Genomic DNA, 25,032 nt, shown 5'->3' with positions numbered 1-25,032 from the left:
CTTATTATGTTGAGGAATTTCCCTTCTATTGCTATTTTGCTGAGAGTTTTTATGAGGAATGGGTGTTGAACTTTGTCAAATGCCTTTTCTGCATCAATTGATAAGATCATGTGGCTCTTGTCTTTTGTTTTATTTATATGATGGATTGCATTGATTGTTTTTCTAGTGTTGAAACATCCCTGCTAATCTTGTGTCCTTGATTCAGTTATTTAACCTGGCTGTGGTTCAGCTTCCTCCTCAACCAAGTGGGAATGATAGTAGTATAGAACTCAGAACTCAGGATTAATATAAGGTTTAATTAAGTGTGTGTGTATGTATGTAAAAATATTTGGAAACAGTGCTTATAATTTGGAGAATGATAGGGAAAATTCAGGAGGAATGAAAGAATAGCTTAGCTGTTTAGCTTCTTTACCACCCATAGGCAATTAGTAATTTATAGCATTTCTCATATACACAAGCACTAACACTGTCATAGTTGTACTTGAGCCCAAAAGATAATAATAAGAGTCACTTAAAGCAATCTTGAAAAAGAAGAACAAAGTAGGAGGACTTACATTTCCTGATTACTCTCCATACTACTAAATCTACAGTAATCAAAAGTCTGGTGCTGGTATAATGATACATATACCAGGAGAATAGACTTGAGGTAACAGAGAAAAATCCATACATCAATGGTCACTTGATTTTCGATAAGGAAGTGAAGCCCATTCACTGGGGGGAAGAATAGTCTCTTTAATAATAAAGTGTTGGGACCACTGGATTTCCACATGAAGAATCAAGCTGAATCCATACCTCATACCATATATAAAAATTAGCTCAAAATGGACCAAGGACCTAAACATAAGAACTAAAACCATAAAACTCTTAGAACAAAACATAGGGGTAATACTTTGGGATCAAGTTTTTGACAATGGGACAAGATATGACACCAAAAGCATGAGGAACAGAGGACAAAATAGATACATTGGACTCCATCAAAATTAAAAATTCTTGTGCATCAAAGTACCTTATCAACAAAGTAGAGAGACAGCCTTCAGATTCAGAAAAAATTTCTGAGAACCATATATCGGGTAAGGGTTGAATATCCAGAATATATAAATAACTCCTACTATTCAACAACAAAAAGCCAAACAACCCAATCATAAAATGGGCGAAGGGCTTGAATAGATATTTCAATTATATCAAGAAGATACAGAAATTGTCAACAAACATATGACAAGATGTCCAACATTATTAGTCACTAGGTAACAACAAATCAAAACCACAGCGATATACCACTTCCCCCCACCAGAGTGCCCATGTTAAAAAAAAAAGAAAAGAAAAAGAAAAACAAGTGTTGGTAAGGACATGGAAAAATTGGATCCCTCATCCATTGCTGGTGGGAATGTAAAATGGCATAGCCACAGTGGGAAACAGCCTGGTGGTTCACCATATGACCTAGCAATTCTACTCCTAAGTTTACACTTTAAACAAGCTGAAAGCAGGAGCATAAACAGATACTTGAATGCCAATGTTCATTGCAGCACTATTCACAATAGCCAAATGTGGGGAACAACCTTTTGTGTCTGGCTTAGAAAATGCTTTTTAAATTATAAAATGATACACAAGTATCATTAGGAACCTTTTAAAGTATTAATTATTATTTCTGTAATTGTAAATTTAACAGCCTGTAGCAGTTGGATGGTCAAGGGTTTATAAAATTAATGTCCTAGATATTTAAAAGAGTAAAATAAGCAAGAAGCTATAAATATTTCTGTTTTATTTAGCTATTGTCTAAATGTATTGACAATTCTGCAACATCTAAATTCATCAATTTTGATCTAACAGCAGTACTATTATGTCATCCTATTATATTATCATTATTTTGAGTGATGAGACCAATTAAGAGAATTTCTATATTGTTGGTATAACAGCCCTTTGTCTCTTGGGTTTGTAGATTTTAATTGAATTAGAAACAGCATTATTAGATGATGAGCCACATTGGTACAAACTTCAGACCCATGATGTCTCTTCATTGCCACTTCCCCACCCTTCTCCTTACATGCCACGAAGACAACTTCATGGAGAGAGCCCAACACGAAGGTTGCAAAGTAAGTTTTCAGTAATATTTAATCATATCTGTAGTGAATTTTTCTAATTCTGAATGATGAATATGACACAGAATTTGAATAAGCCATTATATTATGGGTATCAATAGTCATCTGTTAGTGTTTTCATAGCTATTATTGAAGCTTTTGAATTGTTTAGTGCACTAAAATGATGTTACACTTATAGCATTCATTCCTTCTCACAATATCAAAGTGTTTTATGGTTATATTTGATAGAACAACCTCTAATGAAGGAGTTATATTTTAATCTTACTTCTTAATATCTGAAATGTAAAAATGAGGTAGCTAATATAGTAGAGTTTGATCATAGATACCTGAGATTATGATTTATACCTTTATTATCCCAAGTGTTTTATGAATAAGTAGGATAGCAAGTATAGCATAGTGGTTGAAACCATGAGCTTTGATCTCAGACCAACCTGAATTTTAATTTTGATTCTCTCACTTAAGAGCTGTGTGACTTGAGGCATATCATCTCCTTATGTCTCACTTTCCTAATTTCTAAAATGACGATAATAATCCCTATAATACAGGATGGTTATAAACTATTTCATGAATATTAATATTATAGTTGTTATTATCAGCTTTTACTATAAAATAGAATTACATCAATCTAGAGAGTCTTAAAGAAACTCTGAGAAATATTTTCCAGATTAAAAAGTGGCATTGTTAGCTCTTTGCCCCTACAATCCAGGTCTTTTTTTTTTTCTTTCCTCCTGAGGAATCTATTATTTGGAAGGAGAAGTGGGCACTTACTGCTTTGGATGGTATTCATGGCATAATTTTATCTTCATGAGGTCAGCATGTTCTAGATTCAACAACATTTTTGACAACTATTGGAGGACTGATAAAATTTCAGCAGTATAAATTTATAAGCATGAATTCTCCAGGTTGTTTATTAACCATGGGAAATGTACCTGGCAAATAACTATTGTTTATATATGAATCACATCTTTTCTGCTGAATAGGGGACTAAGTTATTTATCAGAAGATTGTTTGACAGTATAAAATTAGAGCAGAGGATTTTTCCCAAGGGATACTTAGTTATTCACAGAAAAGCCTAGAGAATATCTTCACTCTTTTATAAAATAATCTGTCTAATGACTGGAATTTATTTCCTCTAGATATAGTCTTTGCACTTGGATGGTATTAATTGAACACTTGTTCTATAGCATTCACTTTTTTCAACCTTACCACAGAGTAAACACTCAGCCACTCCTATTTGCAAATATCATTACAGCATTCTTTGTTATAGTAATTGCCTCATTATAGTGAATTTTATGCTGGCAAGTTTTAAATTGTCTACTCTTTCTCGCTACCATACATTATCTTTAAATTGCAATTTAGGATGATAGCTGCATGAAGGCTGATAATATAATTCATTATGTACTAATTCTTATAGTTTCAGATTTATATGCTTCTAATTCTAGCCAACTGGAGATCTGGTTGGAAACCCTGGTGGTGTAGCGGTTAAGTACTTGGCTGCTAACCAAAAGGTTGGCGGTTCGTATCCATCAGGTGCTCCATGGGAGAAAGATGTAGCAGTCTGCTCCCATGAAGATTTACAGCTGTGGAAACCCTATGGGGCAGTTCTGTTCTGTCCTACAGAGTTGCTATAAGTTCAAATTTGACTCGACGGCAATAGGTTCATGCTAGCCAGCATGACCCTTTCTTACAGGACTGGACTTCTCTTCATTTACTCTAGTTGTTATTGAACTAAGGAGCAGATGTGAGGATCTTCGATCCCCTGAACTCCTGAATCTGCCTACAGTTTTCATTATGTTTTACTCCCTAGCTAATTAATGATAGCCCAAACGAGGAACTATGAGAGTAGAGCAGTTTCTAGTGAGCTGTGTGTGTCATGGATTTTCAAGCAATGAATTTAATCAGTTTTGTAGCTGTTAATATTTTTCATCCCAAAATTGGCTCTTCTGCTACTTAGTCATTAATAGTACTAAATTCTCCCATGGGCAATAAAATGGGTTCATGCTGTATCATGTCATTAACTACCAACTGACCCCTCATCAAATTAATTTTCAGTATTTGAACATGTGCCTAAAATTAGCATTTTACACATAAAATGTTATCATAATTTATTAGCAATATGTAGATCTTAAGATAAATAAAAATGAGCATATATGCATAACAGAAAGAAACAAAGACTAGAAAATAACACTTCAGAATAGAAAGTCAGAGATTGTTGGCTAAGGATATATTGCTTATCCGTGACAGGTTTAAGTCCAGATGTGAACAAATGAATATGTTAATTAGTTATTTTAAAAAATCATCAATGACAAGAACCTCCTTTAAGATTTTTCTCCATGGAGAGGATAAATATTGTACTCATTTATTAGTATGTTTCATATTGTCAAAGATCATGATTATTAACATATTTGGTAGATTCCATGCATGAATGGTTACCATCAAAAGTTTATAATAACCTCTCATTTATTACCTATATCTACATAACATCAAGTTTAGTAATTCATTCCCTGAGGCTATGAGTATCACACTGAGGCTATATGAGCTTATGGAATGTAATGGATATAGATATTTAAAATGAATCTATGATAATATTGTCGTTCTTTTCCCTATTTCCTATTTTAAATTTGTAGATTCAAATGATTCAAAGAAGCACTTCATGTACATAGACATTAATAATTTGATTCTTATTAAAATTTAAGGAAATAGTTTTAAATCATTCTAAAAATGATTGTTTCCTCTATCTTGTTATTAACTTAAATATTAAAAAAATATTTTGAGATGGGAGTCTTTAATGATGAGCTTTATTGAATAGTTCTCCTAAATAAAGGGTTTGGTAAAAGTAAGTATTTAAAATAGATGCCTTCTTATACCACTATTTCTGCATGAGACACAATAAGAATGTTCTATGTATTACAACATCTATAAAAATGGCCACAGGTTCATTGCTCCAAAGCTTGAGAGAAATTAGGGTGTCAGAGATTTAAATTTTAGTGGAAAGTAACATTTCTTAAAACTGTTGTTTTGCTTCAGGCTACTCATGTCCGCTTCCACTTTAAGTGTTTCTATTTGGACATTACCGAACAATGACAAGAGCAGTGAATATTTCAAAGAGTGCTTGATTAAGCGTTTTTGAAAATGTACTAGCAAGACTGGAGTTATGTGTTCACATAACTAAAATACATTAATAGAGAAGTGCAGTTGCTTTTTCAGATGGCAAAAAGTTCACATATTCACACTATTTTATTTTTATTTCATTAATGAGGAAGAAATAGTATTTATTACTTTCCTGGAACGTAAAGAGACTGCTTTGGAAAGTCATTTTGATGTTTAAGCTTTTGTTATGTATTCTTTATTGTTATTCAGTTAAAATTATGAAGTATCTTAAAGGAAAATCTCTCTTTATCATTACAGAAGTTTATTACTTGAATTCATATTAACCACTCTTATCACAATTTGAAGTATAAAGATCCAATTATAGTTTTCTTTAAATTGATGCATCATTCTTTTATCTTGTATCAACCATATCCATCTCTTTGACTTCACAAATGTTAATTCTTCACTTAGTCAAATTTAATGTTACTACTCTTTTAAAAGGAAACCCTGGTGGCATAGTGGTTAAGTGCTATGGCTGCTAACCAGACGGTTGGCAGTTCAAATCTGCCAGGCGCTCCATGGAAACCCTATGGGGCAGTTCTACTCTGTCCTATAGGGTCGCTATGAGTCGGAATCGATTTGACGGCACTGGGTTTGGTTTTTTGGTTTACTCTTTTAAAAATGCTGCACTTTTCTAAATAAAGAACATTGTATCTACTATATTTTCACCCAGCCCAATGACCAAAAATCTTCAAAGAAAAGTGAATGAGAAGAAATCATTACTCATGACAAAACTGAAGTAGTGCTATCAAGAGATATGTTGTGATTAGTTGCCGTCGAGTTGGTTCCGACTCAGTGACCGTATGTACACCAGAATGAAACACTGTCTGGTCCTGCACCAGCCTCACAATCGTTGTTATGCTTGAGCCCATTGTTGTAGCCACTATGCCATTCCATCTCATTGAGGGTGTTCCTCTTTTTCCCTGATCCTGTACTTTACTAAGCATGATGTCCTTCTCCAGGGACTGATGTCTCCTTATAACATGTCCAAAATATGTGAGACGAGGTCTTGCCGTCCTTGCTTCTAGGGGAGCATTCTGCTGTACTTCTTCCAAGACAGATTTGTTTGTCCTTTTGGCATAACTCAAAGGCATTAGTTCTTCGTAGGTCTTCCTTATTCATTATTCAGCTTTCACACACGTGTAAGGCAATTGAAAACAGCTTGGCTTGAGTCAGGTGCACCTTAATCTTCAAGGTGACATCTTTGCTATAGAATACTTTAAAGAAGTCTTTTGCAGCGGATTTGCCCAATGCAATGCATTGTTTAATTTCTTGACTACTTCCATGGGTGTTGATTGTGAATCCAGCTAGAATGAAATCCTTGACAACTTCAGTCTTTTCTCCATTTACATGAAACATGATTTCATAATTAAGGTTTTTTGGAATTTCAACTCTTTGGGGGATTTCAACTATTTGACTATTTCTTTCGATTCTCTACCCTATTCTTTCACGCATACAAGTAACTGCAGTTACATGTATGAAAACCTCTTGATACTGTTTCATAGATGTTGAGTCTTTATTTTTTAAATCCTTTTTTCTTCTGTGTGCTTCAGTTTTGATTATTTTTATTCACTTATTCAAATTCACTGATATTTTCTTCTACAATATCATTTTCCATGAAAAGGCAATACCATGAATTGTCTTACTAAAGGTATTATAATTTTCATCCTAAGATTTGCATTTTGTTTTCTTAGAAGCATATATATATATAGATACACACACACACACTAAATAGTATATACTAAAAGGAGAGGACCTTCATATATACACACACGTATATATGTATACACATACATACACATATATATATATCTTATTGTATAAATTCTTTAATGTATTTGTAATATTTAAAGTTCTAATTCCAACATCTCAAGTTTTCTGTGGTTCTACTTCTATTTCTGCTTTTTCTCATAGGTATGGATCACATTCTGCCTTTTTTATAAATCTAGTAATTTTTTATTATATACTGGGTATTGTGTTTAATACATTTTAAAGACTCTGGATTTTGAAGAATGTTGCAGTATCTCTTAGAAGATGGCGAAATTACTGAAGGATTGCCTCTATCATATGGAAGATATGTTAGCGGCTATATTTTAGTTCTTTCCTTAGTCCTAAGGCATAATCCTTAGTCTGGTTTGTGGTTCTTGTTTCTAGGGTGTAGCTTTTCTAGGGAAAGCCCAAGGTGTTGTCCAGGCTCCTACAACATACCAAAAAACCAAACCCTTTGTTGTCAATTCCAACTCATAGCGACCCTATAGAAAGAATAGAACTGCCCCCATAGTGTTTCCAAGGCTGTAAATCTTTATGGAAGCAGACTGCCACATCTTTCCTTTGGAGTGCCTGGGGTTCCAACCACCGACCTTTAGGTTGGCAGCTGAGTGCTTTATCCACTGCACCACCAGGGCTCCTCTCCTATAACATAACCAAAAAAAACAAGCCTCTTGTCGTTGATTTGATTCCGACTTATAGCAACCCTATAGGACAGAGTAGAACTGTCCCATAGGGTTTCCAAGGGGCAGGTGGTAGGGATTGCAATGCCAAGCTCTTGTTAGCCTTCCAGCTGTGGATTTCTGGTGGGTTTATTCTTGTCTTTCTCTCTGAAGTTTATAATTCAGGCAAGACTTTTAGAGGCTTTGTGTACAAGTTTGGGGTCTCCCCCTTCTCTGGTTCCTTCGTTTTCAGGATTTTCCCCTCAATTCTAGCTGCTCTGATAGCCCTGAATTCTCTCCCCTTGACTCCTCATTCTTGTAAGATGGAGGCTTCTGCTTTTGCCTTGACATCTCTTTAGGGAGCCAAATAGGGAATGCCCTCAAGGGAAAAGCTGAGTAAGAAGGTGCTTCCTTTATTTCAGTCATCATATTATCAATTCCCGCCTGTATTTGTTTACTCTCCCATGCCTGTAAACAGTTAAATTTTTTTTTTTTTTGGGGTCTATGTTGTTGTTAGCTGACTTCAAGTCAGCCCCCTACTCTTGGCAACCCCATATATAACAGGGTCACATTGTTGTGATCCATAGGTTTCTCCCCTTCCCACATTGGCTGTTTATTTTTATGTTTTTTTGGAAGTAGATCACCAGTGCATTCTCCTTAGTCTTAGTCTGGAAGCTCTGCTGAAACCTGTTCAGCATCGTAGTAACAAGCCGACAGGTGGTGGCTGAGCTCGAGATGCATTGGCCAGGAATTGACCTGGGTGTCCTACAGAGAAGGGGAGATTTTTACCACTGAACCACGACTGCCGTAATTTTGTCCATAGTTTATAACTGGCAAGAGTGTTAGTCCAATAAAAGCTACTCCACTATTCTTATAAAAACTCTACATTTTTTATATCAAGTTTTTACCAAAGTATAGCATACATACAAAAATGCATATAAACCAATACTATACACCCGGATGACTTTTCACAAAATAACCACCCTATGTAACTAGCACCCAGGTCAAGAAATAAAACATTGCCAGCACCCCACTAGTTGTCTCTTGCCTTCCTCCAGTAATTACTCATACATTTGTCAAAGTAACAATTATCCTGATTTCTAATACCATAGACTAGTTTTGCTTTTTTTGAACTTCACACACATTTATGAATTTTGTAGAAATGGCATTATACATTATGTATTCTTTCACATATAGTTCTTTTTTTTGCCAGTATATTTGTGAGATTCAATATTCTTGCATACAATTGTAGCTAATTTATTTTCACTTCTACATAGTATCCCTTTCTACAAATACACAGCAATTTGTACATTCTATTGTTGATTAATAATTATGTTGCTTTCAGATGTCTGCTATTACTAAGAGTGCTCTCATAAACATTCTTGTACGTGCTTTTTGATAACCATATGTATTCATTCTTGCTAGGAATATAACTAGGAGTAGAATAGATATATGTATAGGCTATGCATATATTCATATACAGTACATATTGTTCAATACTTTTCCAAAGTTGTACCAGTTTACACTTCCTGAAGCAGTAAATGAGGGTTTTAGTATCTCCATATCCTTAACTATACTTAATATTTTCGGTGTTTTTTATGGTAGCCATTCAGGTGGATGTGTACTGTTGTTACCTCATTATGGCTTTAATTTGAATTTCTCTAATAACCTTTTCATAGGTTTATTAGCAGTTTGGATATTCTCTTTTTAAAGTGCTTGGTCAAATCTCTAGTCCATTTTTCTTTTTAGTTGTCTATCTTTTATAAGTGATTTATAAGTGTGTCTTCTTAAATCATAGATTTATTTGTTAGATATATGTACTGCAAATGTATTCTACTCTATGGCTTGCCCTTTCACTCTTTAATGGCATCCTTTGATCAAGAGAAGTTTTTAATGTTAATGTATTTCAGTTTTCAATTTCTTAATTTAGGGGTATGGCTTTTTTTGTGTGTGTTCTGCTTAAAAAAAACTTTGCTTTCTTTAAGGTCTTAATGTATTCCTATGTCTTTGTCTAGAATATTATTTTACTCACCTCATTAAATCTACAATCCATTTGGAACTGATGTTTGTATAAGATGTGAGGTAAAGATCAAGATGCATTCTTAAACCTGTGGTCATTCGCTTGATCTAGCACATTTATTGTTAAGGCCACATTCATGTAGTTAAGTTTCTGAACTTTATTGTATTCAATTGTACTACTTTTCTATTCTTGTGCCAGTACCAAATTGTCTTAATTATTGTAGGTGTCTAAAAATTTTGATACCTGGTAGTGTAATTCACCCAGACCATTGTTACTATTCTTAATATTTTGCATTTATAAATAGAATATCGAATTGCCAATTTCCATAAATATCCTTCTGGTATTTTGATTCAAATTGCATTGATCAATTTGGGAGAAGCTGGAATCTTTCCATGGAATGGTGTGTCTCAAAATGATATTTTAATAGCTTTGATGTAGAGGTTTTATATTTTTATTAATTCTATCACTAAGAATTTGATTTATATTGATACTGGTATATAGAAATAATTTTTTGGTAATTTAATCTCTAATCTAAAAGCTATTAATTGTAATAATTTTTCCATACATTGTTTTAAACTTGGATATATGCTGTTTAGTCGCCTGTGAATAATGACATTTTATTTCCTCTGTTTCGAATTGTGATATCTTGTTTTACTTCTCCTTACTTAAACTGCGTTGGCTAGGACCTATAATAAAATGCTGATTAGAAGTGATATTGTTGCGTAGGAGATTGCATTCATGTTTTATTCTCCATTCCCTGGGAAAAGCTTTATATTTCCCCATTGTATTCAATTTTCGATGTAACAGTTTTGTGATACTCTATATCAAGTTTTTACCAAAGTATAGCATACATACAGAAATGTATATAAACCAAAGGAAGGTCTCTTTATTCCTACTTTGGTGGGAGTTTTTAATTCATAAATGCATGTTAAAGTTTATCAAATGATTTTTTTCTGTGTGTATGGGTAATTATATGATGTTTCTCTTTTATTTTATTAATGTGGTGAATTACATTGATTTTCCAATGTTATTCCTGGAATAAACTCAGATAGCTCATGATGCATTATCATTTCATCTATATCTAATATGGTAAAGAATTTTTACATCTGTGTTCATGAGTGATAGATACTCTTTGGAAGTATTTTCCTCATTTTCTAATGTATGGAATAATTTGTACATTCTTGGTATTATTCCTTATTTAAATGTTTAGAAGTATTCACCATTAAAGTCACTGGGGGTTGGGTGGTGATTGTGTGTAGATATTAAATTACAATTTCAGTTTCTCTGCTAGATTTAGAACTACTTAGAATTTTATGTCTCTTCATGTCAGTTTTGTTAACTGGGGTTTTTATTGAAATTTGAACATTTCTCCTAATATTTTAAGTTTATTTGCATAATAATATTCATAATAACATCTTGTTATCTATTTGCCTGTTGAATGTGTAGTGGTGTCCTTTTTTCACTGATATTGGTAATCTGCCCTTTCTCTCTTCCCTCCTCCCCTTTCTTAATAATCTATCAATTCTATTAGTCTTTTTAAGCAATTAACATTTTATTTTGTTTACTTTCTAGTTTGTGTTTTGTTTTCTTTTTCATTAATTTCTTTTCTTATTCTTATTCCCTCTACTCTGCTTTCTTTAGGTTTAATTTGTCCTTTTTCATTTCACTGTTTCAGAAGAATACGTAGATAGTTTTTAATGTGGTGATCCATTCACGTGTAAATTATATAGGAGTGTAATGTTAAATTTCCAAACTCTTGGAATTTTCTAGTTAATTCATTGATGTTGATTTCTGGCTTAATTCCTGTCTTGTCAGAAGGTATGTTCTGAATTATCTTAGAATGTTTAAAATTAAGTAATGTTTGCTTCATGGTCCTACATGTGATCAATTTTGGTAAATGTTTTTGAAAAGAATGTTGGTACATTTCTACTAAGTCCAGTAGGTCAGGTTCATTAATTTTATTTTTCAAATTGTGTCTCTTTGCTGATTTTTTTTGTCTGATTATTTCATTAGTTAATGAGAAAAGTATGTTGAAGTCTCTATTTATGATTGTGAATCTCTCTTTTCTCCTTTAAGTATTGTCAGTGTTTGCTTTATATATTTTGAAACTATGTTATTAGCTGCATACAAATTTAAATATCTTTTTCCTAGTAAATTGACTATTTTATCGTTACATAATGTCCTCATTATCTTTAGGAAGGCTTTTTGTTTTATGGTCTACTTTGTCTGATGTTACTATTGCTGCAGCTGCTTTATTTTGGTTAATATTTGCATGATATGTATTTCTTAATGTTTTACTTTTCACCTCTCTGTGTTCTTATATCTATGGTTTGTCTCTTACAAGCAGCATGCAGTTGGTTGGCTTAAATCCATTGCTGCCTAGCTGCATCATGGAGTTACTATCCTAGCATTCTAAAACCTCTTTGGACTCTTGAGAGATTCTAGTGCCTGGGTCACAGTTTTCACAAGAATTTCTAACCACTGTCTCCTTGCTAATTCTGGGGAATCTTGCCCTTTAGCAGATTTTGCCTCCTCTTTCTGCTCCTGCCACACTTACCTCTTCAATCCCTTCTAGCATAATCTCATTAAAAGTCTAGAGTTTGAAAAGGAAAGTGTTTACGTCTCACTTTGCTGTCAACTCTGAAACATAATTCTCCCAAATTCAAAAAAACGCAAAAGTCTTGCTACCTCTTTGAACTAGGGAAGGAAAAAATACAGGGGTAAATAAAACATAATATATAGCTAAGTACAGGATCGGGCCATATTTATTCTTTGATGTTGTATAATTTTTTTTTTATCATATTGTAAGAAGGAGCACGTGTATAAATAAAAGCCATAACTTATGTGGAATGCCATAGGAATTTAGAAGTATGAGAGAACAATTTTAGCTAGGCCTGAAAAGAATAAGTAAGATTTCAACAAATGGAAATAAGAAAAATAAATAGTAAGTTAGCTTGGGAGGATAAAGACATAAAATATAAATACTATGATGAAATCAATTATAGAAAACATTGAGTGCCAGGCCAAGGATTAGGAGATTTATCATTTTTAAATAAGATATAAGGGTAAACATCCGAAAAAAAGAGCAAATAACATTTTAACATTATCTCTCCCTGGTGTGCTGCAAGGTGTAAAAATGTGCAATATTTTTGGGATACCCTTTATTACACCATGTAAACAGCTATCCATCTTGCTTATAGATGATGCCTCATATGCTTTAGGTTTACAATTATGTTCAGTGTTTTTTCATAGGGAAATTGTTACGTAATGATTCATTGATATCACAATTTAAAATTATATAGCTAGTAAATCTATTTTAAATGGAAATGTTTTAGGATAAGTTTGAAACCTGATAATCATAGTGATAGTAAGTGTTGGTCAAACCTGGTAATTAGAGTAATAGTAAGTATAGATATTGTTGTTCTTTTTTTTTTAATTCTATTCAATGAGATTCAGTTTGTCTTTAATTTACAAAAACTAGTCCTGGATAGGAAACCTTGGTGGCATAGTGCTTAAGTGCTACAGTGCGAACCAAAGTTTTGGCAGTTTGAATCCACCAGGCGCTCCTTGGAAACTCTATGGGGCAGTTCTACTCTGTCCTATAGGGTTGCTATGAGTTGGAATCGACTCGATGGTGCTGGGTTTGGTTTGGTTTTTTTAGTCCTAGATAAAATGTTACAATATTTGCAAAGTTATTTAACTTCGCTATTTTTTTCTATACTATTTTCTGTAATTTTATGCTTATATCCTTAAGGAATTTCTATAACGTGACCAGAATATAGTCCTTTTTTTTCCCCCGTCTAAATACTCTATATAATTCCACCACTGTGTAGATTACCATTGGGACATATCAGTCATCTGAAGAAATGCCAAACATACTACTTTGCCATTTCCTGAATGTTGTTCAGGATCATGTAATTCAGATTTTAAATCTTTTAATATAGCATTAGAAACTGAGCTTTTATAATAACCTTTGAGCCTATAATTTTATTTTCTTGTGATTTATTATCTTTTGGCTAACAACTTAGATGTGTTAGGATAAACATTTAGGTTTTTCTAGGTATTAGAACATCTTTTCACTATTCTGTTATTTTTGTAGCTTTATAGTTCACACAATCCTTTAAATCTCTACTGCATAGCCCAATAATAATTTACTCCTCTTTCAATATGAAAAAAATTAATATTTTGCTAATTTTTAAAACTTTGTTAATATTTATACAGAGTAAATTCTCACTAATTTTTATCCAACTAACTTACTGTGAAAATTTGCTTCCTGTACATATGTTTTTTAACAAGTGAGAATATCAAATTAACTTGGTCCCCTGTAAATTTTCAAAGTTTACCTCTTCTTAAAGCAATTAATTTTAAAATATAGTTTTTCCAGAAATATGAAATTCTAAAATTAATTGTTTTTCTAAGAGCTCTTCAAGTTAGGTTTACCAGCTGTGTTTTGAATGCTAAATTTCTGTGTCTAGCAATTATCTCTTGCATTTCGTGATGTATTATATAACCAAGTATTATAAAGTAGAATTAATAACCATTAATTTATAGAGCAGGTATATTATTAATTTTTGTTTTATGTACTTACTCATTTCTCCTCCTTTCTTAGCTTATAATAATTGGATTTAATAAAAGTTTTAACATAATTTATAATTTGAAGTTCTTAATAATTCAGAGATTATCTTCCTTTTATATTTTATTCTGAATTAGTATGGCTCTCTATAAAATAAAAATACTAAACCATAATCTCCATCATGAAACGTGAATTAGATTTTTAACCTCCCTGTTAGATGTAAAGATTTTTAAATGTATTTTTGACATTACCTTAACATTTTTTTTCCAGATAAAGGCTTATGTTCATATAATCCAGGTAAATTTTAGCATGTGTAAGGCTTAATGCATGTATTCATATGCACAGTTTAATTGGTTTTGTTGTTTTGTGCTTTGTCTGGCTATTGTGCATATGTTAAATTCCTAAACAAATTGTCAGTAGCTTCCTTTTTCTGCCTATACAACTTTTCCAGTATCTCCATTTTTACATCTTTCTTATTTTGGTATTAAAAACCATTTTTTGCAATATAGTGATTTATTATCTTGATGTATCTAATATTGTCTCTTTGGTACTATTTTGTCAGTGAAGTGTGTTTTGGTATATATTGTGTTATATTCACTGTTTTGGAAAATTTGAATTTACATGGATATAATTTACAATGTTATTGCATTATTGAGGGTTAGTGTTAAACATCGTAAACATGTTAAATTAAGACATAATTAAAACTACAGTGTTTGCTGTAGTTTCCATTATTTTTAGCTATTGTCATATTACCCAAGGAAAACTGAATAGATTTAGTTTTATTACTCTAATGTAGTATGACTTTTAAATTCACACATGCACAGGAGTATATGTTAAGTTATTCTAAATTTATGTTAAAATTTTTTTTACTGGTCACTAGCACTTTAATATGAAAACCTTTTAAAATATGCTTAACCTAATTATTTTTTATATTTTATATAATTTGCCATCTTAATGAAATTTGGAAGTAATTTTGAAAAGCCTCAGAAGTGGCACACTAAAGTTTAAAATCCACTGAGGTAGGATACTAATTCTGACCAAGATGGAATAAAAGAGACTAGACTTATCTTCCTACCTCAAGCAACAATAAAAAACTGGACAAAATATATGAACAAATTGTTTGCAAGATACTGGACATCAAGAGTCCAAGACAGTAATTCCTAAAAGAAGGGAAACAAATGAGTTTAGCCTTAAAATTGCCCTAGCCTAGTGCCTTAGAAGGGTTTCCTGACTGCAGAACACAGGGAGAACCCAAATGAAACTCAATGGATTCTCTGAATTGGAGAGATGAAACTGAGAGTTTGGAGAGACCAAAGAGGCTAGAGTTCACAGAACAGAGTACTGGAGAGAAGAGAGTTGCACAGAGAGAGAACTCTAAAGTATCTGGAGAAGGTCCCTCTGGTTTCAGCTAAGTGCTGATCAGTGCATTCATGTGAAGGTGCTACCCAAGGGTGGGGGAAGAATCATTCAAAAGGATTAGAGGTAATAGTGCCTGAAATATTGCCTGTTCTCTTCAGTGAAACTGGAAAATCTCAAGATTCAGGGAGCATTGGGTTGAGTACACAGAAATGTCTAGCCTCAGTAGTGAGGAATAATAAGCTCTAAACTGAGAACCGTAGCACATAAAAAATATAAATATATACATATTAAAAGCTAGAATTGAAATGATGAAAATGTTTCTAAGTAACATAACTACAAGCAGAACAAAGCTCAAAACTACTTTTAGGAATACAAAAATGTCTAACACACAGCAATGTAAAAATCACAATGGCCAGCATCTAATAAAAAATTACCAGACATGCGAAGAAGCAAAAAAAAAAAAAAAGACCCATAAAAAGGGGATAAATCAATCAAAACCATACTGTAAATGGCACAGATGTTATAATTAAGTAGACAAGGATATTATAGCAGTTATTATAAGTGTATCCTGTGTGTTCAAAATGTTAAGTAAAGACATGGAAGATATAAGTAAAGACCCAAATTGAACACCTGGAGATGAAAACTACAATATCTGAAATGAAAATGATATCAAATGGGATTAATGATAGAGTAAACATTGCAGATAAAAAGATTAATGAACTTGAAGACATAATAATAGAAATTTTCCAAAATGAGGCACAGACAGAAAGGAGAATATTTTAAAAAATGAAAGAGCATTTGTAAGCTGTGAGACAACTTCAAGCAGACTAATAAACAAGTAATTGCAGTTCTGGCAGGAGAGGAGAGGGGAGGAGACAATATTATTTGAATAAATAATGGCCTAAAATTGTCCAAACTTGATGAAAATCCACAGATCGAGAAAGATCAATGAACCCCAATCACAAGAAACATGAATAAGATTTTACAAAGTTACTTCATAATTAAGTTCCATAAAAACAATATAGAAAATTTTGAAAGCATCCAGAGTAAATGAACACAATGTATATTGCAGAAGAAAGGTAAGGATAACTACAAATTTTTCATTGGAAATAACGCAAGTACTCAAGGAAAAAGATAGTTTATCTAAAATTCTATACCCGGTCTTTCAGAAATGAAAAGGAAATACAGACAGATTTTTTCAGAGATACAACTCCTGAAAGAACTCATCACCAGGAAACCTACACCACAACAAATGTTCACAGGAGTTCTCCAGGCTAACAGGATAATAGCATTAGATAGAAAAAAGGAATAAAGAGTGTTGAAAGTGGTAACTACATGGGTAAATGTACATAATGTTGTATGTTTGTTTAAGTACCTTTAAATGTAATTGTTTAAGCAAAAATAATAGGAATATAGTGTAGGGTTTGGAGCCCTGGTGTGATGCAGTGTTTAAGAGCTATGGCTGCTAAACAAAAGGTTGGCTGTTTGAATCCACCAGCCACTCTTTGGAAACACTGTGGGGCAGTTCTACTCTGTCCTGTAGGGTCGATATGAGTTGGAATCGACTTAAGGGCAGCAGGTTAGTATAGGGTTAGCAACACATGTAAAAGTAAAATATATGACAACAAGCACAAAAGTTAAGAAGGGAGAAATGGAAGTATATAATTGTAATGTTCTTGAACTATGTGATATGAAGAATGATATCACTTGAAAGGATATTGTAGTAAGTTAAACATGTATACGTTAAGCTTCCAAACAACCACTACTAAAATAACAAACAGATATGGCTAAGAAGCCAACACAAAAGATGAAATAGAATCATAAAATATATGTATTTTATCCAAGAGAGAAAAAGAGGAAAATTGGAATGAAAAACAGATGAGACATTAGGCAACAAACAGCAATTTGATCACATAAAATGTAAATAGCCTGAATACCTCCGTTAAAAAGCAGAGATTGTCAGATTGGATAAATAAAAGCAGAGGCATGGAAGATATAAAAGGACCCAAATCTACCTCCAGCAAACCTACTTCAAATATAAAAACATAAATAGGTTTAAAGTAAAAGGATGAAAAATATATATCATACTAACACTAATCAAAAGAAAGCTGGAAAGGTTATATTAATATAAACAAGGTAGTGTTCAGAGCAAGGAATATTACTAGGGATAAAGGAGGCCATTTCATACTATCAAAGGGGTAAATTGATCAGGAGCACAAAACACTCCTAAACATTTAAAACCAAAACTAAACCCGTTGCCATCAAATTGATTCCGACTCATGGTGACCCCATGGGCTACACAGTACAACTGCTCCATAGGGCTTTCTTGGCTATAATCTTTACAGAAGCAGATTACCAAACCAAAACCAAACCCAGTGCCGTCGAGTCGATTCCGACTCATAGCAACCCTATAAGACAGAGTAAAACTGCCCCATAGAGTTTCCAAGGAGCGCCTGGCAGATTTGAACTGCTGGCCCTTTGGTTAGTAGCCGTAGTAATTAAGCACTATGCCAGTAGGGTTTCCAGAAGCAAATTACAAACCTTAAAATATATGAAACAAAAACTGACAGAATTGAAGGAAGAAATAGATGTTTCAACAATAATGCTTGGATCCCTTAGTAACTCGCTTTTACCAGCTCCTGGGTGGTTCGAACTGCCAACCTGTAGGTTAGTAGTCAAGCTCAAACCATTTGCACTACCTGAGGACTTCCTAAATATTTAGGCACATAATGAGCTTCAAATTACATGGACGAAAAATTATAGAGAGGTTGTCAGATTGGATTTAAAAAAAAAAAAAGATCCAGTTCTGTGCAGTTTATAAGAGATACACTTTAGAAACAAAGACACAAATAGTTTGGAAGTAAAAAGATGGGGAAAAAAATATACCAAAGAGTATACCAAACTTTTACCTTTGCAAAGAGTAACCAAAGAGATCTGTATAGGAGCTCTACTAATATTAGCAAAAATATTCTTTAAGACAAATATGTTAATTTTGAGAAAAGGAATATTTTATGGTAATGAATGCTTAATTCTTTAAGAAGATATATCAATTATAAACATAAACATGCTTAACAACCAAGCCCCAAAATACATGAAGCAAAAACTGACAGAATTGAAGGGAGAAATATACATTTCAACAATACTAGTTAGATACCTTAGTAACTCACTTTCACTACTAATTGCTCTTAACTACACAAAAATCAGCAAGGATATAGAAGACTTGAAAAACACTGTCGACTTAGCTGACTTAGCTGATAGCTATTGATAGTCCACCCAACAACAGGAAAATCACATTCTTTTCAAGAGTACATGGGAACAAGAAAATTAAAAAAAAAAAAAAAAAGTTATGTGAGTTACTCTCCAAGATAAGACCATATGCTAGGCCATAAAAACAGTCAAAGTAAATTTAAAAGAGTCGTATGAGATGTTCTCTGATCACAGTGGAATTGAATTAGAAATCAACAATTGAACAAATATTTGGAAACTAAACAACCTTCCAAATACTCCACGGGTAAAAGAAAACATATGGAAATAAAAGAAAATATTTTTAACTGAATAAAAACAGGGCACACCAAAATTTAAATTGTGCAATTAAAGTAGAGCTTAGAAGGAAATTTAAAAATTTATTTTTAAAATAATAAAGATCTCAAATAACAACCGAAGCTCCCACCTTTTTGTCGTGAGGTGCCATCAGGTCAGCTCCGACACATAGCACACGTACATGTAACAGAAGCAAACGTTGGTGTCCAGCACATCCTCACCATCATTGCTGTGTTTGAGCCCATTGTTGCAGCTGGTGTGTCGGTCCATTTCAGTGCGGGTCTCTCTGTTTTGTCCTCACCCTCTGCTTTACCAAACTTGATGTCTTTCTCCAGTGACACCTGTAAAATGACTGTAACTAATGGTGCTGGAATGATTAAATATCCACATGGAAAAAGATTAATTTAGACTCTACCTCACAGTATCCACAAAAATAAACTTAAAAGGAATTAAAGACCTAAATGTAAGAGCTAAAATTATAAAATTCTTGGAAACATATCAGAAAATTCTTATCATCTTGGATTAGTCAGAAGTTTCTTCAATACAATACCAAAAGCATGGTTAATAAAAGAGCTATATGATATTTTTTTTTTTTATGATAAATTAGACCTCATCAAAAATGTCTGTGTTTCAGAGACACCTTTCAGAAGGTAAAAAGATAAGCCACAGACTGGGAGGAAATATCTGCAAATCATATATTTGATAAAGCACTTGCATCCAAAATATATAACCAAAACCACCCGTTGCCGTTGAGTTAATTCTGACTCATAGGGACCCTATAGGACAGAGTAGAACTGCCCCATAGGGTTTCCAAGGAGTGCCTGGTGGATTTGAACTGCTGACCTTTTGGTTAGCAGCTATAGTTCTCAACCACTATGCCACCAGGTTTTCCAGAATACATAAAGAACCCTTAAAGCTCAATAAGAAGAAAAGTTTTATAGCAATATACATATAACAAAACATATACCATTTATTCAAATTCTACATGTACTCTTCAGTGTCATTAATTACAGTCTTAAACTTGTGCAACCATTCTCACTGTCTTTTTCCAAATTATTCCATGTCCATTAACATACATTCAATGCAGTCTATGCAAAACCCTTACTTTCCGCCTCACTTCTGCCCCTGGTAACCACTAATTACTTATGGTCTCTATGCATTTAAGTGATATCATACCTATTTATCCTTTAATGTCTGAGTTATTTCACTCAGCATAACGTCCTCTAGATTCATCCATGCTGTGGCATGCGTCAGGTCTTCATTCCTCTTTATGGCTGAGTAATATTCCATTGTATGCATATAGTACATTTTACTTATCCATTTATCAGTTGATGGATGTTTCAGGTGTTTTCAACTTTTGGGTATTTTTAATAGTGCTGCAACCTGTTTTGGTAGTTTCTTAAACAGTCAAAAATAAATTTACCATATGACCAAACAATTCAACTCCTATGGATATACCCAAGATAAATGAAAACAAGTGTCCTCTCAAATGCTTGAACATTTATAGTAGCATATTCATAATGGACAAAAAGTAGAAATAACCCAAATGAATAAATAAAATGTGGCGTATGCATAGAAGGGATTACTATCAATAAAAAGGAACCAACTATTTTTAAAAGCCACGGTGTGGCTGAACCTCAAAAATATTATGTTAAATAAAGATACCAGATGCAGAAGACCATGTATTGTTTGATTCCATTTGTATAGCATGTCTAGAAAAGGCAGCTCTGTAGATCTTTAATGTCAGCTTGTGGGTAGAAATGGAGAGTGAGTGAAAACGAGTGTAAGAGATTGTTGAGGGGTGATGGTAATGTTCTAAAATTGGATTGTGGTGATGTTTGCACAACTCTGAAACTTTACTAAAAATTATTAAATTCTATACTTAAAACCAATTAAATTTATGTAATATAAATTATGCTTCAATTTTTTAAATTAGTAATAAAACTACAGAAGAAATAGACAAAACTTAATTATAGCAGAAGTTTTAATACTATTAATAATACATAGAACAAGTAAAGAGAAAATCAGTAAGATATAGAAGACTTAAACACTATCAACCTATTTGACCTACTCGACATTTATGGAATACTCTTCCAAGAACACCAGAATACTTTTATATGCACTCAGAACATTTATCAAAATGGGCCATATGATGACCTAAAACAAAAAATCTTAATAAATTTAAAAGTATTTAGGTTACACCAAATATATTATTGACCATGATAGAATTAAATTAGAAATCAATAAGAGAGAGGTTTCTGTAAAATTTGCATATATTTGGAAACTACATAATATACTTTTAAATAACCATGAGTCAAAGGAGAAGTTAAAAAGAAAGAACTTATTTTGAACTGAGAGAAATGCAAACACAGCATATCAAAATTCATGGGATGCTACTAACACAGAATATAAGGGGAAATTTATAGCACTGGACACATATGTTAGAAGAAAAAGAAGTATCTCGAATCAATGACCTATTTTCACCTTAAGAAGCTAAAAACAGGAGGCGGGGCCAAGATGGCGGACTAGGTGGACGCTACCGCGGATCCCTCTTGCAACAAAGACTCGGAAAAACAAGTGAATCGATCACATACATAACAATCTACGAACTCTGAACAACAAGCACAGACTTAGAGATGGAAAACGAACAAATACGGGCAGACAGCGACCGTTTTCAGAACTAGGAGCCAGCGTACCAGGCAGGTGACCTTCGGAGCCCGATCTGGGGCAGAAGCCCAGGGGGGCAGATGGCACAGACAAGGGGCCCAGCCCTACCCCCCCGAACCCATCCCGGGAGGGAGTCTAGCTGGTTGGCATGGGCGGCGTAGCGGCGCAACCAGAGGGAGAAGCACCCGGGAGGTAGTGACTGATCTTGGAGAGGGGAGAGCAGTGTCCTAGCCGGGGAGCCGTCCGCCGGGAGTTTGGCGGGAAGCGGGCAGGGCGCGAGGGTGGGGGTCAGCAATATTTCCCTAAAGCGACCCCGGGGCAGGGCCCACACGTTCGTGCGGGGGGACGCTTACCCATTTCGCGCGTGTGGAGCGGCACACCGGAGGGAGAACTCCCCAGGAGGAAGTGACTGGTCTTGGAGCGGGGAGAGCAGCGTCCCAGCCGGGGAGCCGTCCCGCTGGGATTTTGGCGAAAGCAGGCGGGGCATGAGCGCGGGGTCCAATTATATTCCCCTGAATTGACCCGGGGGCCGGCCCACCTGGTCGTGCGGGTGATGCCCACCCAGTTCGCGCGAGCGGTGCGGCACACCGGAGGGAGAAGTCCCCCGGAGGAAGTGACTGGTCTCGGAGCGGGGAAAGCAGCGTCCCAGCCGGGGAGCCGTCCCGCTGGGATTTTGGCGAAAGCGGGCAGAGCGTGAGCGCGGGGTCCAATAATATTCTCCTGAATAGACCGTGGGGGCGGGCCCACCCATTCGTGCGGGAGACGGCCACCCAGTTCGCACGAGCGGTGCCGTGCACCGGACGGAGAAGTCCCCGGGAGGAAGTGACTGGTCTCGGAGCGGGGAGAGTAGTGTCCCAGCCGGGGAGCCGTCCCGCCGAGATTTTGGCGGACGGGAGCGGAGCGTGAACGCGGGGATCAGCTCTATATTCTGTGGTGCAACACTCCTAGCTCTCTGATCCCTCCCCCACCCTCCCCAGGCAGCTCCATTAACATCCGAATACCCGGAGCCAGAGGGAGAATTCAGATAGGGATCTGACTGCATTTTTTTTTAGCTGATTACCTGGAAAATCTAGTTTCCCAGTGATGGCTCGGAGACAGCAGTCCATATCAAACCACATAAAGAAACAGACCATGACAGCTTCTCCAACCCCCCAAACAAAAGAATCAAAATCTTTCCCAAATGAAGATACAATCCTGGAATTATCAGATACAGAATATAAAAAACTAATTTACAGAATGCTTAAAGATATCACAAATGAAATTAGGATAAATGCAGAAAAAGCCAAGGAACACACTGATAAAACTGTTGAAGAACTCAAAAAGATTATTCAAGAACATAGTGGAAAAATTAATAAGTTGCAAGAATCCATAGAGAGACAGCATGTAGAAATCCAAAAGATTAACAATAAAATTACAGAATTAGACAACGCAATAGGAAGTCAGAGGAGCAGACTCGAGCAATTAGAATGTAGACTGGGACTTCTGGAGGACCAGGGAATCAACACCAACATAGCTGAAAAAAAATCAGATAAAAGAATTTAAAAAAATGAAGAAACCCTAAGAATCATGTGGGACTCTATCAAGAAGGATAACCTGCGGGTGATTGGAGTCCCAGAACAGGGAGGGGGGGACAGAAAACACAGAGAATGTAGTTGAAGAACTCCTGACACAAAACTTCCCTGACATCATGAAAGACGAAAGGATATCTATCCAAGATGCTCATCGAACCCCATTTAAGATTGATCCAAAAAGAAAAACACCAAGACATATTATCATCAAACTTGCCCAAACCAAAGACAAACAGAAAATTTTAAAAGCAGCCAGGGAGAAAAGAAAGGTTTCCTTCAAGGGAGAATCAATAAGAATAAGTTCAGACTACTCAGCAGAAACCATGCAGGCAAGAAGGGAATGGGACGACGTATACAGAGCACTGAAGGAGAAAAACTGCCAACCAAGGATCCTATATCCAGCAAAACTCTCTCTGAAATATGAAGGAGAAATTAAGATATTTACAGATAAACACAAGTTTAGAGAATTTGCAAAAACTAAACCAAGACTGCAAGAAATGCTAAAGGAGATTGTTTGGCCTGATGACCAATAATATCAGGTACCAGCACAATACAAGGTCACAAAACAGAACATCCTGATATCAACGCAACTCAAATAGGGAAAGCACAAAAACAAACAAATTAAGATTAATTCTAAAAAATAAATAAATAAACAAAATAATACACTTAACAGGAAATCATGGAAATCCATAGATAAACGATCACAATAATCAAAAAGAGGGACTAAATATAGGAGGCATTGAACTGCCAGATGGAGAGGATACAAGGTGATATAGAAGGATACAAGTTAGGTTTTTACTTAGAAAAATAGGGGTAAATAATAAGGTAACCACAAAAAGCAATATCAATTCCATAACTCAAGAAAAAAGCCAAGAAAAACGTAACGATTCAACAAACACAAAGTTAAACATTATGAAAATGAGGATCTCACAAGCTACTAAGAAAAACGTCTCAGCACAAAAAAGCATGTGGAAAAATGAAATGGCCAACAACACACATGAAAAGGCATCAAAATGACAGCACTAAAAACTTATTTATCTATAATTACGCTGAATGTAAATGGACTAAATGCACCAATAAAGAGACAGAGAGTCATGGACTGGATAAAGAAACACGATCCATCTATATGCTGCCTACAAGAGACACACCGTAGACTTAGAGACACAAACTAAAACTCAAAGGATGGAAAAAAATATATCAAGCAAACAATAAGCAAAAAAGAAGAGGAGTAGCAATATTAATTTCTGACAAAATAGACTTTAGACTTAAATCCGCCACAAAGGATAAAGAAGGACACTATATAATGATAAAAGAGACAATTGATCAGGAAGACATAACCATATTAAATATTTACACACCCAGTGACAGGGCTGCAAGACACATAAATCAAATTTTAACAGAATTGAAAAGTGAGATAGACACTTCCACATTTATAGTAGGAGACTTCAACACACCACTTTCGGAGAAGGACAGGACATCCAGTAAGAAGCTCAATAGAGACACGGAAGACCTACTTACAACAATCAACCAACTTGACCTCATTGACTTATACAGAACTCTCCACCCAACTGCTGCAAAATATACTTTCTTTTCTAGTGCACATGGAACATTCTCTAGAATAGACCACATA

General features: G+C 34.6%; 1 protein-coding gene across 27 annotated transcripts in view; it reads left to right on the top strand.

Annotated features, from left to right (window-relative positions):
• RIMS2 (regulating synaptic membrane exocytosis 2) overlaps positions 1-25,032 on the top strand; it is a 647,490-nt gene that overhangs the window by 372,578 nt on the left and 249,880 nt on the right. For all 27 annotated transcript variants that reach the window (XM_049853946.1, XM_049853942.1, XM_049853937.1 and 24 more), the window contains one exon: positions 1,937-2,090. In XM_049853946.1, the coding sequence (XP_049709903.1) occupies positions 1,937-2,090 (154 nt within the window). The remainder of the gene's footprint in view (positions 1-1,936; positions 2,091-25,032) is intronic.

This window comes from Elephas maximus, chromosome 15 (assembly GCF_024166365.1).
Source record: "Elephas maximus indicus isolate mEleMax1 chromosome 15, mEleMax1 primary haplotype, whole genome shotgun sequence".
NCBI classification, from domain to species: Eukaryota; Metazoa; Chordata; class Mammalia; order Proboscidea; family Elephantidae; genus Elephas; species Elephas maximus.
Note: the sequence above shows the minus strand (reverse complement) of the source record. Positions and strands in the feature narration are given on the sequence as shown.